At 44.7% G+C, this 15,825-nt stretch overlaps 1 protein-coding gene across 1 annotated transcript; it reads left to right on the top strand.

Annotated features, from left to right (window-relative positions):
• The first annotated feature begins 1,482 nt into the window (after positions 1 to 1,482).
• Positions 1,483 to 15,529, top strand: LOC120992033 (zinc finger protein OZF-like). The gene is made up of 3 exons (XM_040420793.1): positions 1,483 to 1,533; positions 1,670 to 1,790; positions 14,104 to 15,529. The coding sequence occupies exons 2-3, from the start codon at positions 1,670 to 1,672 to the stop codon at positions 15,468 to 15,470; spliced, it is 1,488 nt and encodes a 495-aa protein (XP_040276727.1). The 5' UTR covers positions 1,483 to 1,533; the 3' UTR covers positions 15,471 to 15,529.
• The last annotated feature ends 296 nt before the right edge of the window (positions 15,530 to 15,825 follow it).

Here is a 15,825-nt window from a genome sequence, read left to right as displayed (position 1 = left end):
GGGTGGTAGATGGAGATGAGGGAGGAGATGTATGGAGGTGCAGTACTGTGGAGAGCAGGAGTAGGGTGGTAGATGGAGATGAGGGAGGAGATGTATGGAGGTGCAGCACTGGGGAGAGCAGGAGTAGGGTGGTAGATGGAGATGAGGGAGGAGATGTATGGAGGTGCAACACTGTGGAGAGCAGGAGTAGGGTGGTAGATGGAGATGAGGGAGGAGATGTATGGAGGTGCAGCACTGTGGAGAGCAGGAGTAGGGTGGTAGACGGAGATGAGGGAGGAGATGTATGGAGGTGCAGCACTGTGGAGAGCAGGAGGAGGGTGGTAGACGGAGATGAGGGAGGAGATGTATGGAGGTGCAGCACTGTGGAGAGTACGAGTAGGGTGGGAGATGAGGGAGGAGATGTATGGAGGTGCAGCACTGTGGAGAGCAGGAGTAGGATGGTAGATGGAGGTGAGGAGGAGATGTATGGAGGTGCAGCACTGAGGAGAGCAGGAGTAGGGTGGTAGATGGAGATGAGGGAGGAGATGTATGGAGATGCAGCACTGGGGAGAGCAGGAGTAGGATGGTAGATGGAGGTGAGGAGGAGATGTATGGAGGTGCAGCACTGAGGAGAGCAGGAGTAGGGTGGTAGACGGAGATGAGGGAGGAGATGTATGGAGGTGCAGCACTGTGGAGAGCAGGAGTAGGGTGGTAGACGGAGATGAGGGAGGAGATGTATGGAGGTGCAGCACTGTGGAGAGCAGGAGTAGGGTGGTAGATGGAGATGAGGGAGGAGATGTATGGAGGTGCAGCACTGTGAAGAGCTTTGAGGGTGAGAAGTTTGAACTGTATTCTGTGGTGGATGGGCAACCAGTGAAGTGACTGGCCCAGACTAGTAGAAATAGTGTAGCAGTTGGATGGATAGATGAGCCTGGCTGCAGCATTTAGGACAGACTGAAGGGGGGAGAGTTTAGTGAGAGGAAGACCGATTAGAAATGCGTTGCAGTAGTCAAGATGAGAATGAATCAAGACAACAACAAGAGTTTTTGCCGTTTCCACCGTAAGAAAAGGGTGGATTCTGGCGATATTCAAGGTTACATGTTCTTTATATGTCAGTCATATCCATAGGGCTCCAGTCACATGATGAGAGCGTGTCTTTCTGGCCTCCATCGGGCCGGTATAGTAGACTACACTGCTCTATCAGAGGCGTCCTGTGAAATCCGTGTTCCGCAGCGTATACATTGTAGATGATACATGGAGCTTCTGGGCAATGTCCGCCCCTGTGTGACTGTGTAGAGCCTGACGTTGGAGCTTCTGTCAGAGGGAGATATTAGGAAACCCTCCAGTGTTATCTCCTCCGATCACTAAACCTAGAAGTGAAGGAGCTGAGAGAAGAGCCTGATCTATAGACAGATCTACAGGAGGCCATGTATTCAGTCACTGTGTGCTTGTGTCTCCACAGATGGATCCAGGAGGAGAAATCCACCAGAGAGATGTCCCCGTCCTCTGTATTCCCAGGACTGTCCAGAGGAGAAGGTCCCAGAGAACCCTCAGGTAGATGGAGCTGAGCCCTATACACATCTATATAGGGGGGTCCTGCAGTCATAGAGGGGTCATAGATTTTGGGGGTCTCTTCTGTGGATCTGTTAGATTTCCCACCTATCTGCTGTATTGTCCTGAATTGTTACAGATGACCAATCAGGGGGAACATCTAATTATTATTAAAGTAGAGGATGAAGAAGAGAGGATGATGGGCGATCCCCCGTGTAAGAGTGAGCTGGAGGAGGACGTTCCAGGAGATGTCACCACAGGTATGGAATCATGAATGGAGAAAGTAACTTCAGATTCTGTCCTTGGTGTCTTCAGGGCAGGAGGAGAATCTGATCACCGGCTGCTGCTCTCTGATTGGAGATGTCTCCATCACATCATGGAGTGTTCCCCTTATCCAGCTCACAGCGATCTCTGATCAGATTCTTCTCTGATCCCGGCTGTTCCTGCAGGACATGACGGTCAGTCACATCCACACACCCACTGGGGACTATGTGGGCACAGATTTTGTGTCTGTCATATCATGATGAACTACATGTACGGCATTGTGCAGAAAAGGGTTAAGTATTATTTTGGGCTCGTCAGCAGATATTACAAGAAATCCAGACATTTTGTAATTTCCTTTGTAAACGGTTAAATCAAATAAATTAGTGAAGAAATCCCCCAATAATAACAGCGGAGAAGAAAGCTCCTCATCTTACTTCTATATTTCATATATGAGGCTGGGGGCAAGAACTGAGGAGACATCTGACAACACACAAGGTCTCCTGACAACTCTGCATACAAGTCACAGGGAGAACGTTATCTTTAGGATATTTCTACAGTACAACCTTAGTCTATGACAGGGATCATCATGTTCTCAAAAGTCCCATAAAAGTGAATGGAGGATGCTGAGAGTTGTAGTTTTACAACAGCTAGAGTGCCAAAAGTTGCTGATCCCTGGTCTACGAAAGCAAGCAGTCAGATGTCTATAACCTAGTGCCCACTATACAGCTCTCCGGGAACATGTCTTCTGGGGGTCTCCTATAAGGGTCTATGGAGGGAACCTTTCCCCCCTTATGCCCCCTCTCTGAGCGGTGACCGGCTGATGTCTATAACCTAGTGCCCACTATACAGCTCTCCGGGAACATGTCTTCTGGGGGGTCTCCTATAAGGGTCTATGGAGGGAACCTTTCCCCCCTTATGCCCCCTCTCTGAGCAGTGACCGGCTGATGTCTATAATCTAGTGCCCACTATACAGCTCTCCGGGAACATGTATTCTGGGGGTCTCCTATAAGGGTCTATGGAGGGAACCTTTCCCCCCTTATGCCCCCTCTCTGAGCGGTGACCGGCTGATGTCTATAATCTAGTGCCCACTATACAGCTCTCCGGGAACATGTCTTCTGGGGGTCTCCTATAATGGTCTATGGAGGGAACCTTTCCCCCCTTATGCCCCCTCTCTGAGCGGTGACAGGCTGATGGCTATAATCTAGTGCCCACTATACAGCTCTCCGGGAACATGTCTTCTGGGGGTCTCCTATAAGGGTCTATGGGGGGAACCTTTCCCCCCTTATGCCCCCTCTCTGAGCAGTGACCGGCTGATGGCTATAATCTAGTGCCCACTATACAGCTCTCCGGGAACATGTCTTCTGGGGGTCTCCTATAAGGGTCTATGGAGGGAACCTTTCCCCCCTTATGCCCCCTCTCTGAGCGGTGACCGGCTGATGTCTATAATGTAGTGCCCACTATACAGCTCTCCAGGAACATGTCTTCTGGGGGTCTCCTATAAGGGTCTATGGAGGGAACCTTTCCCCCCTTATGCCCCCTCTCTGAGCGGTGACCGGCTGATGTCTATAATGTAGTGCCCACTATACAGCTCTCCGGGAACATGTCTTCTGGGGGTCTCCTATAAGGGTCTATGAGGGAACCTTTCCCCCCTTATCCCCCCTCTCTGAGCGGTGACAGGCTGATGTCTATAACCTAGTGCCCACTATACAGCTCTCCGGGAACATGTCTTCTGGGGGTCTCCTATAAGGGTCTATGGAGGGAACCTTTCCCCCCTTATCCCCCCTCTCTGAGCGGTGACAGGCTGATGTCTATAACCTAGTGCCCACTATACAGCTCTCCAGGAACATGTCTTCTGGGGGTCTCCTATAAGGGTCTATGAGGGAACCTTCCCCCCCCCCCTTATGCCCCCTCTCTGAGCGGTGACCGGCTGATGTCTATAATCTAGTCTAGTCAGTGTACTATGATACTACAGAAAATTTGAATTCCAAGGCATTATACAAATCATCAAAGGTTCGCAGATGTAAATCCACAAGTACACACTGACTTTAGAAATCTGTTCAGACATAGCAGAACTTAGCAAAATGGACCTCAGGCACTAGGAACCGATAGGACAAGAACTAGGAGGGAATGCAGACAACACAAGGAACAGACTTCAATAGAAACTAACAAACTAAGATAGAATTCAGACTGTGATATAACAGGACCAATCCAGTCACAAACTACAGGAGCCTGACAACAAGCTACTGTCACCCTCCTTGTTACCTATGCCCTGGGTCTCACCCTGTGTGCCCAGGGATTACTAATCTCTCTCTTTGTACACATATTTACTGCCCTTACCCCACTATTTGTACCAAATGGTTTACGGTGGATTCTAAGGTACAGGAATAAATTGTCACCACCAGACATCTGAGAAGCTCTGACAGACATCCTTCAGAACCTCCTACTTGAGGTTCCTTTTGTTTTGCTTTCAGTTCCTCATCTCGTTAGCCTCTCTCAGCTGTCATGTAGTTGCACTGATTGCATCCCTTTAAATCCCTTCCCATACTGCATCACTTTGTGGTTTATACAACTTCCTGGAGTGTATGCATGCTGGATGCTACTACTGAGTCTTCTACAGATAAGTTTTGTTCATTCATTTGTATTTCCCTGTTTGCTGGATCTCAGGTGACCCTGACTCCCTCCGTATCAAGTGTAGGGAGCCGGTGGTCGTGTCCCCTCACTATTATAGGGTGTTCAGGTGTTATACAGTCGAGGTACGAGGATATGCGATCATCTACCATTGAGATTTTTGCATAGGCTGAGTAGTTAGGGAGAGAGCCAGGTCTGTTGCAGGGCTATCCCTTTGGTTCCTTAGTTTTGGATCCAGTCAGTCGGATCTTCATTTTGTGTCTTCTAGTTTTCTGTACACCTCCGTGACATTATAAACCGCCAAAACCGTCTTAAGCATGAATCCGGTTTCAACCTTGATTGACCGCATGCAGGGTCTTTCACTGGAGGTAGAAGATCTCCGGAAAACTGTCTCTCAGTTTGAGGTGACCGTTTCTGCTTGCGTTCATGGAGTTTGTTCTGAGCCTAAGATCTCGCTTCCGGATACGTTCTCCGGGGGTAGTGAGAATTTTGTTCGTTTTAGAGAGGCTTGCAAACTCCATTTTCGCTTACTTCCCCATTCCTCTGGTGATGAGGAGCGGAGGGTGGGGATCATCATCTCGCTGCTCAGGGATAACGCTCAGTCTTGGGTTCTTTCGCTGCCGGTGGGGGCACGGCCCCTCCGTTCAGTGGATGAATTTTTTTTAGCCCTGGGTCAGATATATGATGATCCGGATCGTATTGCTCTGGCTGAGTCTAGACTACGTCTTTTATGCCAGGGTAAACAATCCGCAGAGATATACTGCTCAGAATTTCGGAGATGGGCAGCTGTTACTGAATGGAATGATGCTGCACTCCGAAGTCAATTTTGCCATGGTCTTTCAGAGGGATTGAAAGATGCATTTGCCTTTCATGAGAGACCTACCTCCTTGGAGTCTGCCATGTCTCGGGCTGTTCGTATTGACAGGCGTCTTAGAGAGAGAGGAGAGATCACTCCTTCCTGTCATACTCAGTCCAAGGACAGTGCGGCGGTCTCATTCAGTGCACAGGGGTCTCAGTCGCTCTCAATCCCTTCTGAGCAGGGGCCCATGCAGCTGGGTTTGCTTGCCTCTGACAATAGAGGATTCAGCTCTCATGGGAAGGTTTGTTTCTGTTGTGGAGGTATAAATCATTTGGCAAATGTTTGTCCCTCTAGGAGATTCAGGCAGTTTTTTGAGAGTAATAAAGAAACAAAAAGAAAAAAATCCTCTAAAAACGTTCCATCTGTTACTATTGGCAAGGTTGATGTGGAAATTGAAGGTTTTCCGTTTGCTTGTAGTTCCCGTTTTGTCCTACCTGCCAGGGTGGCGCTAGAGAGCAAGAATATTTTTTGTGAGATTTTTGTAGATAGTGGAGCAGCTGTCAATCTCATTGATAATCAATTTGCTATAACTCATGGTTTCCAGGTATGCACTTTGGGAAAGGACATACCTGTTTTTGCTATTGATTCCGTTCCACTTTCTCAGAAATCGTTAAAGGGCATAGTTCACAATATCCATTTGATTGTGAGTGATACTCATGTTGAGGATGTGTCATGTTTCGTACTAAACGGGTTGCCTACTCCTCTAGTGTTGGGGCTACCCTGGCTCACTAAACATAACCCCACCATTGATTGGCAAGCGAGGCAAATAAATGGTTGGAGTGACTTTTGCAGAAAGAATTGCCTCCCGACATCTGTTTCAGAGGTTTCTACTAAGACTGTACCATCTTTTCTCTCTGAATTTTCGGATGTGTTTTCTGAGAGTGGTGTTCAGGAGCTGCCCCCTCACAGGGAGTACGATTGCCCTATTAATCTCACCCCAGGCGCCAAGCTGCCTAAATCTCGTTTATACAATCTCTCCCAACCTGAAAGGGTCGCTATGCGTACTTATATCTCTGAGAGCCTGAGAAAGGGACACATACGACCCTCGACGTCACCTGTTGCCGCTGGTTTTTTCTTTGTTAAGAAAAAAGATGGTTCTTTAAGACCATGTCTGGATTTCAGCGAGCTGAACAGTATCACAATTCGTTACCCTTATCCGCTTCCTCTGATCCCGGACCTGTTTAACCAGATTGTTGGAGCTAAAGTTCTTTTGTGCCTTTTTCTCGAAACTCTCCTCCGCAGAGAGAAATTACGATGTGGGAGATAGGGAGTTGTTGGCCATCAAGGTAGCTTTTGAGGAATGGCGCCATTGGCTAGAGGGAGCCAGACACCCTATTACCGTGTTTACTGACCATAAGAATCTGGCCTACTTGGAGTCAGCCAAGCGTCTGAACCCGAGACAGGCCAGATGGTCTTTGTTCTTTTCAAGGTTTAATTTTGTTGTCACCTTCCGCCCTGGGGTTAAGAATGTGAAGGCGGATGCCCTGTCACGTTGTTTTCCGGGAGGAGGGAATTTTGAAGACCCAGGTCCCATTTTGGCTGAAGGTGTGGTGGTCTCTGCTCTTTATCCTGAATCTTTGTCCTCCTGGGAGGTTGTTTGTGCCTCTCGCTTTAAGACACAAGATTTTTAAGGAGCACCACAATACTGTCCTTGCTGGGCACCCGGGGGCAAGAGCCACAGTGGATCTCATCGCTCGGAGATTCTGGTGGCTGGTGCTTCGTAAGTCGGTTGAGGGTTTTGTGGCAGCCTGCGAGACCTGCGCTCGTGCCAAAGTCCCTCATTCACGGCCATCAGGTCCTCTCCTTCCGTTACCCATTCCTTCCCGTCCTTGGACACATCTGTCCATGGACTTCATTACGGACCTGCCTCGTTCCTCGGGGAAGACTGTGATTCTGGTGGTGGTGGACCGTTTTAGCAAAATGGTGCATTTCATTCCTTTTCCTGGCTTGCCCAATGCTAAGACGCTGGCATTTATTGATCACATTGTCAAATTGCATGGTATTCCTTCAGACATAGTCTCTGATAGGGGCACACAGTTTGTTTCCAGATTCTGGAAGGCTTTCTGTTCTCGCTTGGGGGTTCGGTTGTCATTCTCTTCTGCTTTCCACCCGCAGTCGAATGGTCAGACAGAGCGCGTCAATCAGAATCTGGAGACATATCTGCGCTGTTTTGTGGCGGAGAATCAGGAGGATTGGTGTTCTTTTTTGTCCCTTGCTGAGTTTGCTTTAAATAACCGTCGTTAGGAGTCCTCTGATAAGTCACCATTTTTTGGTGCATATGGGTTTCATCCGCAGTTTGGGACATTCTCTGGAGAGGGGTCTTCTGGTTTACCTGATGAAGACAGATTCTCCTCATCTTTGTCATCGATTTGGCAAAAGATTCAGGATAATCTAAAGAGCATGAGTGAGAGATATAAGCGTGTGGCGGATAAGAGACGTGTGCCTGGTCCGGAACTGAATGTTGGTTATCTGGTGTGGTTGTCTACTAAGAATATCAAATTGAAGGTTCCCTCCTGGAAGTTGGGTCCTAAGTTTATTGGGCCTTACAAAATCTTGTCCGTCATCAATCCTGTTGCCTACCGTCTTGATCTTCCTCAGACTTGGAAGATCCATAATGTTTTTCATAAGTCCTTATTAAAACCTTATGTCCAACCCATTGTACCCTCATCTTTGCCGCCTCCTCCTCTGATTGTGGTTGATGGTAATCTTGAATTTCAGGTCTCTAGGATTGTGGATTCTCGTGTTGTCCGTGGTTCCCTCCAGTACCTCGTTCATTGGGAGGGTTATGGTCCTGAGGAGAGGATGTGGGTCCCAGTGACGGACATTAAGGCCACTCATCTCATCAGGGCTTTCCATAGGTCCCATCCTGAGAAGGTGGGCTCTGAGTGTCCGGAGTCCACTCGTAGAAGGAGGGGTACTGTCACCACCAGACATCTGAGAAGCTCTGACAGACGTCCTTCAGAACCTCCTCCTTGAGGTTCCTTTTTGTTTTGCTTTAATTTTCTCATCTCGTTAGCCTCTCTCAGCTGTCATGTAGTTGCACTGATTGCATCCCTTTAAATACCTTCCCATACTGCATCACTTTGCGGCTTATACAACTTCCTGGAGTGTATGCATGCTGGATGCTACTACTGAGTCTTCTACAGATAAGTTTTTTTCATTCATTTGTATTTCCCTGTTTGCTGGATCTCAGGTGACCCTGACTCCCTCCGTATCAAGTGTAGGGAGCCGGTGGTCGTGTCCCCTCACTATTATAGGGTGTTCAGGTGTTATACAGTCGAGGTACGAGGATATGCGATCATCTACCATTGAGATTTTTGCATAGGCTGAGCAGTTAGTGAGAGAGCCAGGTCTGTTGCAGGGCTATCCCTTTGGTTCCTTAGTTTTGGATCCAGTCAGTCGGATCTTCATTTTGTGTCTTCTAGTTTTCTGTACACTTTCCTTGACATAAATAGGCTTTCACAATGGCTAAACGCCTAAAAGGTTTACTAAGCAGTGATAAAGACATATACAGAAAACCATATACAGATCACGTACAGCATAAAGTAAAGAAAGAATCACTTAACCTGAAATCAGTTCTTGGGGAAGCTCCTCGCCACTGGCCGATGCCAAAGATATTATATAAGAAGTGTTCCCACAGAGGTCTTCTTTGGAGCTTAAACTACATGTACAGACCTTTCATACCCCCAGTTGTCCCACCCTGTGTATTGATGCAGTTTGTATGTGCTCAGATAACCACTTAGGAATGCAGTAAAGTGCAATTAGGAATGCAGTATAGTGCAACCCTGTACTACTTATTAGTCCTGGTAACTGAAGAACAATCCCAAATCCTGTTGGGAGTAATCAAAGGGGAAGAAACATAATATCAATACATCCATACACAGCAATGCTGGTGGCATCTTGAACCTCCACCATCATACCAGCACAAAGCTGTGGCTAGAAGTGGAGAAGGACTCGTCACCCACCCCTTTTAGATCAGTGTTCTGGCTGGAAGCATGTATTAGAGGAAACTTGTCATCCATCTTGACGTCTTTACTTAACGTATTGTTTGCTTTATAAGACTCACCTGGTGATAAGATGTACCTAGGTTTTAGAGGAGGAAAATAGGAAAAAAAAAAATTCTCATCAGAACCCAGAACAGACCCCCAATCTTTATCACACCGCAAAATTATTCCCCTAATATTCATCAGGCTTCAGAACAGATACCCATATCAAACCTCAGATCAGACCCCCATGTCAGATTTTAGATCAGACCCCATGTCAGATTTCAGATCAGACCCCAATGTCAGACCTCAGATCAGACCCCCATGTCAGATTTCAGATCAGACCCCCATATCAGATCAGACCCCCATGTCAGATTTCAGATCAGACCCCCATATCAGATCAGACCCCCATGTTAGATTTCAGATCAGACTCCCCATATCAGATCAGACCCCCATGTCAGATTTCAGATCAGACCCCAATGTCAGACCTCAGATCAGACCCCCATGTCAGATTTCAGATCAGACCCCCATATCAGATCAGACCCCCATGTCAGATTTCAGATCAGACCCCCATATCAGATCAAACCCCCATGTCAGATTTCAGATCAGACCCCCATATCAGATCAGACCCCCATGTCAGATTTCAGATCAGACTCCCCATATCAGATCAAACCCCCATGTCAGATTTCAGATCAGACCCCCATATCAGATCAGACCCCCATGTCAGATTTCAGATCAGACTCCCCATATCAGATCAGACCCCCATGTCAGATTTTAGATCAGACCCCATGTCAGACCTCAGATCAGACCCCCATGTCAGATTTCAGATCAGACCCCCATATCAGATCAGACCACCATGTCAGATTTCGGATCAGACCCCCATATCAGATCAGACCCCCATGTCAGATATCAGATCAGCTCCCTATATCAGATCATATCCCCATATCAGACCTCAGATCAGACCCCCGTGTTAGATTTCAGATCAGACCCCCATATCAGATCAGACCCCAATGTCAGACCTCAGATCAGACCCCCATGTCAGATTTCAGATCAGACCCCCATATCAGATCAGACCCCCATGTCAGATTTCAGATCAGACCCCAATGTCAGATTTCAGATCAGACCCCATGTCAGATTTCAGATCAGACCCCCATATCAAATCAGACCCCCATGTCAGATTTCAGATCAGACCCCCATATCAGATCAGACCCCATGTCAGATTTCAGATCAGACCCCCATATCAGATCAGACCCCCATGTCAGATTTCAGATCAGACCCCCATATCAGATCAGACCCCTATGTCAGATTTCAGATCAGACTCCCCATATCAGATCAGCTCCCTATATCAGATCATATCCCCATATCAGACCTCAGATCAGACCCTTATATCAGATCACACCCCAATGTCAGACCTCAGATTAGACCCCTATATTACATAAGAACCGCATCAGAGCTTACATCAGACCCCTGCTAGATTTCTCAAATCTTCTCCGGGCCCGTGCTGCACTGTGACCTGACTGTTTGCCAGATCAGATCATAGTGCGCACACTACATCCTGACACTGCATGTACTCAGGACAGTGTAGAGTGGACCCGGAGAAAACCAGGGAGCGGTGAGTACTAACAGCACGACTCTTGCATACTACTGAGCGCTTCCCTAATATACTGTATATGTATTCCATAATATATGGACTGATATTTTCCTTTTTGAGGAAAAAAGTACATCTTATAAAGTGCGTCATCTACTGAAGCCTGTAGCCCCAACACCAATTTTTGGCAACCTGAGTTTCCCTCACAAATTATAAGCAAATTAGATCTTAGGCTTTGAAGGTGAGAATGCCTCTTTCTCACACAGTTACTGCAGCATGTTTCCCTTAAACCTTAGACATACTTCAGGGGAGAGATAAAAAATCCTGACCAAGTAATACAAAATGCCAGCATGACCCAGTTCTATGTTGCTTGATTGCTCAGATACTTGTTAGAGATGTGGAACGGGGTGGGGTCAATGGAACATATATGATGGAGTTGTCTCTCAGTTAGGAGTCTTTAGGAAGATCTTTCCTTTTTATTTAACATACTGTATAAAAAGAATGTTAAAATTACTATGGAGGTCTTGCTTCTCTCTATGTTCCCGGGCACAGTTACCCAGATAAAAAAACAACAACAAATTTTTGATATTTTGCTCTGAAAATGGTTATCTCTGGATTCTGGAAGTCAGATATCCCTCCTTCTCATGTTCATTGGGCTGTAGTACTACACAAAATCATAAGGATAGAAGACATTATTGCAGCTGAAACAGTTAAATATATATGTCTGCTCCCTATGGTCTCCCCTATGGACTGACTTTAGTGCTTCTGCCTGGTTCCATATCTGGTTGGGTGGTGGTTTGCAAAAAAAATTTGAGATGATTTATTTTTCTCATAAGGCCTAAACCTTTTAGTAGAAGATACTTAATTGTTATTCACTCCTCTGTATCTCAGCTACAATGTCTCCTTCCTCCATTGTGGTGACTCTTTGCCTTTTTTTTTAAGTAACATTTTGTTGCTCTGAGTTGCAGTAGGCCACATAACGAGAAGTTGTCTTTCTGTGGTCTTCTATTCCACTGTGTATATCGGTACCCCTACGTTAATGCTAGAGATCTTCTTTCTTTTGTATTTACTCTTGATTTCAGTAAAACCAAAATCTGTTGGCGGACTAAAGGGCAGGTTGCCAGACATGGTTCTGGCCTTTCAAATTTTTGAGTTTAATTAAAGGCTATGTACACCTTTTTGGAGGCAATTTTTTTAAAATTGCATTTACTTATTTTGAGCTTAAAGGGAACCTGTCATGAACTTTATGCTGACCTCGCTGAGGGCAGTATAAAATAGTGACAGAAATGCTGATTTCAGCAGTGTGTCACTTATGAGCTAATAGTAAGTGGTTGCTGAGAACCAGCATCATAATCATTGCAGCACAGGCCTTGAAAAGAGTCACGGCCACCTAAGAAGAGTCATAGTTATTCATAATCTCCTGTACTCTCGCCCATCTGCTGATGAATGACAGGCTTGTACCTAGTTTTCTCCCTTTCTCTCTAGGAGAGAACTGCCAATCATCAGCTGATGGGCGGAAGTGTAGGAGGTTATGAATAACCATGACTCTTCTCAGTAGATTTGACTCTTTTCAAGGCCTGTGCTGCAATGATTATGCTGGTTCTTGGCAACCACTTACTTTTAGCTGACGAGTGACACACCGCTGAAATCAGCATTTCTGTCACTACTTTATACTGCCCTCAGTACGGTCAGCAAAAAGTTGATGACAGGTTCCCTTTAAATAATTTTTTCTATTGGTCTTAATTAAAAAATATTCAGCAGCTTCAGAATCATACGTTCACTTTGTGCCAGTTATCTAATAACCCTTATCTTTAAATTCCTAATTCAAAAACACTTAGTTAAGCCACATTCATATCAGATAAGAATTGAGCTATGAGTGTTTGTAAGGTCAGAGATAAGGAGCCGTCAGCTGAGCTGCCTGATGGAACACAGTAAAAATACAGATCCTGCTCCTAGAGAATCTTAAGGCTTTAAAGAGAACAGGGCTCAACATTTTTAATAAAACAATGTTTAGTTTAAAATGGGTACAAAAATGCTCCCAAAAGTGCCCATAGCCTTTAAGTTAATTTACTGTATGTAATGATCATGACCAGGTGCAAACAAGAATCCTGAGCTGTTAGGAAGTTATAGAAAGTTTTATAAGGCTGGAATCACACATTCAGTTTTTGGTGCCTTTTTTGGCCAAAGGCTGGATTGGATTCAACATGAATGTCTTATGCTCCTTCTTTCTGGTAGATTCAGTTCCAATTCACGGCTATATCGATAGGTACTTGAGCGTCCCACAATCGAAAGAAATTCACTGCTAGTGTGGAGTAACGTTTAAAAAAATAATATTTTTTTTATTGAACTATAATTAAAATTAGGAAGGAACAAAACACAAAAGAAAACGTATTAATGTGGGAGAGTGGCACCTTCTGGATGTCCTCTCCGCCCTCCTCCTTCCAATTGGATACCAGCCCGTCCAGCCCTAAACTATGTAGGCGAGGACTTGATCTTTTAAGTCAGCTGTGCATGCGGGCGCGCACAGCCATACCAGTGCCGAAGGCTCCACACCAACAGTGTGTGTGTAGCCAGTCCTCTTATCATCCTCTGTGTAGGCTTCTGTTCAGCTCCTGATGTTGCTAATATAGGCAGAAACGTGCAGAGCTAGCGAACAGGCATGGTTATCGTGCTGTGGACGGCCATGGGTAAAGCTTATAGGAGAAACTATCTGATTAGTGAGAGGGATACCGTTCCTGTATTACAGTGTAGTATTAGTCAGCTCCAGCAAACAATGGCTGACCCCAGCCTATCCTCATACAGCTGTAGCTTTTAGGAATTAGGGGAACCACCCAATTGACCACTATTGGGGTCAACGGAGTTAGACTGAGCCATATTTGGCCAGGTGGGCTCCACGTCTGATTGACCCGCATGGTGGACTAGTGGGGGCTATTTTTGGTTCCCCATACATCCTGTACCTCCTCACCAGGGTCACACTTATGTGTCTGGGCGGTCTTTACGCCTGTATCCCCAGTTGAGTGATGTAGTTGATATCGGTGGTGGCAGCTCTCCTACCAATGATATCTGTACTTTTTTCTTTTGTTCCTACCTACTTTTAATTATATTTCAATAAAAAATTATTATTTTGTTTTAAGCGTTACCCCACACTAGCAGTGAATTTAGATTCAGTTCCAGCCTAATAGGAATGTTATAAGTTTGTCTACTCTGTAGTTTGACAATCAAAACACAAATTTCAATTTTTATCTTTACAGAAAGTCTCTGTAAGAATTCTGAGGGAAACTTCATGTTATCACTAAATTATAAAGCAGAAGATGAAGACATCATGGATCACTCTTCAGGAGAAAACCTCATTATACTTAATATGCATCCAGGACTTCACAGTACAGCTTTATCATATTATCCCACTAATCTTGAGGAACCTTCTCCTTTCCAATCAGAGATTGTTACAACAAGTACAGATCAGAAAGGCTGTGAAATCTCAGGTCTTTCTACAAACAGAAGAACTCACACAGTAGAGAAACCATACTCCTGTTCAGAATGTGGAAAATGTTTTAAAGATAAATCACATCTTGTTATACATGAGAGAAGTCACACAGGAGAGAAACCATATTCATGTTCAGAATGTGGGAAATTTTTTACAGATAAATCACATCTTGTTAGACATAAGAGACGTCATACAGGAGAGAAGCTACATTCATGTTCAGTATGTGGAAAATGTTTTGCAGATAAATCACATCTTGCTACACATGAGAGAATTCACACAGGAGAGAAGCCGTTTTCATGTTCAGAATGTGGACAATATTTTACACAAAAAGCAAGTCTTTTTAAACATCAAAGATATCACACAGGAGAAAAGCCATTTTCATGTTCAGAATGTGGGAAATGTTTTGCACAAAAATACAATCTTGTTGAACATCAGAGAATTCACACAGGGGAGAAGCTGTATTCATGTTCAGAATGTGGGAAATGGTTTACACAAAAATCAAGTCTTGTTAGACATCAAAGATGTCACACAGGTGAAAGGCCATACTCATGTTCAGAATGTGGAAATTGTTTTATATATAAATCACAACTTATTATACATGAGAGAAGTCACACAGGAGAGAAGCCATACTCCTGTTCAGAATGTGGGAAATGTTTTAGACAAAAATCAGATTGTGTTATACATGAGAGAATTCACACAGGAGAGAAGCCATATTCTTGTTTAGAATGTAAGAAATATTTTACACAGAAATCACATTTTATTAGACATCAGAGATTTCACGCAGGAGACAAGCCATATTCATGCTCAGAATGTGGAAAATGTTTTATATATAAATCATATCTTGTTATACATGAGAGAATTCACACAGGAGAGAAGCCTTATTCATGTTCAGAATGTGGAAAATGTTTTACAGATAACTCACATTTTCTTAGACATCAGAGATTTCACAAAGGAGAGAAGCCATATTCATGTTCAGAATGTGGGAAATGTTTTAGAGAAAAATCAGATCTTATTACACATGAGAGCGGTCACACAAGAGAGATGCCATTTTCATGTTCAGAATGTGAGAAATGTTTTACACGGAAATCAGATCTTGTTAAACATCAGAGATTTCACAAAGGGGAGAAGCCATAATAATGTTCAAAATGTAGGAAATATTTTAGAGGAAATTCATATCTTGTTACACATGATAGGTCATACAGCCAGACAAGCCATATTCATGTTCAGAATGGAGAAGCGCTTTTCAGATGAATCAAAACTTGCTAAACATCATAGATTTTACAAAGGAGAGAAACCCTTTTCACATTTTTTTTTTTATTAGGTTTAGAGATGAGCAAATGTAAAAAAAAAATTTGGGCTCTGATCTGTCCATGCAGTTATATTCAGGTCCAAATAAATTGTACCCTGGAAAAGCCTCCTCATTTTTGGTGTCTCTTTCTATTCATTGATTGTCCCAAATTGCATCGCACAATAATCTAATTCTGTAGAA

This window comes from Bufo bufo, chromosome 2 (assembly GCF_905171765.1).
Source record: "Bufo bufo chromosome 2, aBufBuf1.1, whole genome shotgun sequence".
NCBI classification, from domain to species: domain Eukaryota; kingdom Metazoa; phylum Chordata; class Amphibia; order Anura; family Bufonidae; genus Bufo; species Bufo bufo.
The sequence above is the reverse complement of the archived record's forward strand: the minus strand, read 5'-3'. Positions and strand labels throughout refer to the sequence as shown.

Bases quoted from the DNA above. Each gene is read 5' to 3' on its own strand.
- LOC120992033 (XM_040420793.1), top strand. From the start codon at position 1,670: ATGACCAATCAGGGGGAACATCTAATTATTATTAAAGTAGAGGATGAA. The intron at 1,791-14,103 runs GTATGGAATCAT...TTATCTTTACAG, and splicing joins TCCAGGAGATGTCACCACAG to AAAGTCTCTGTAAGAATTCT.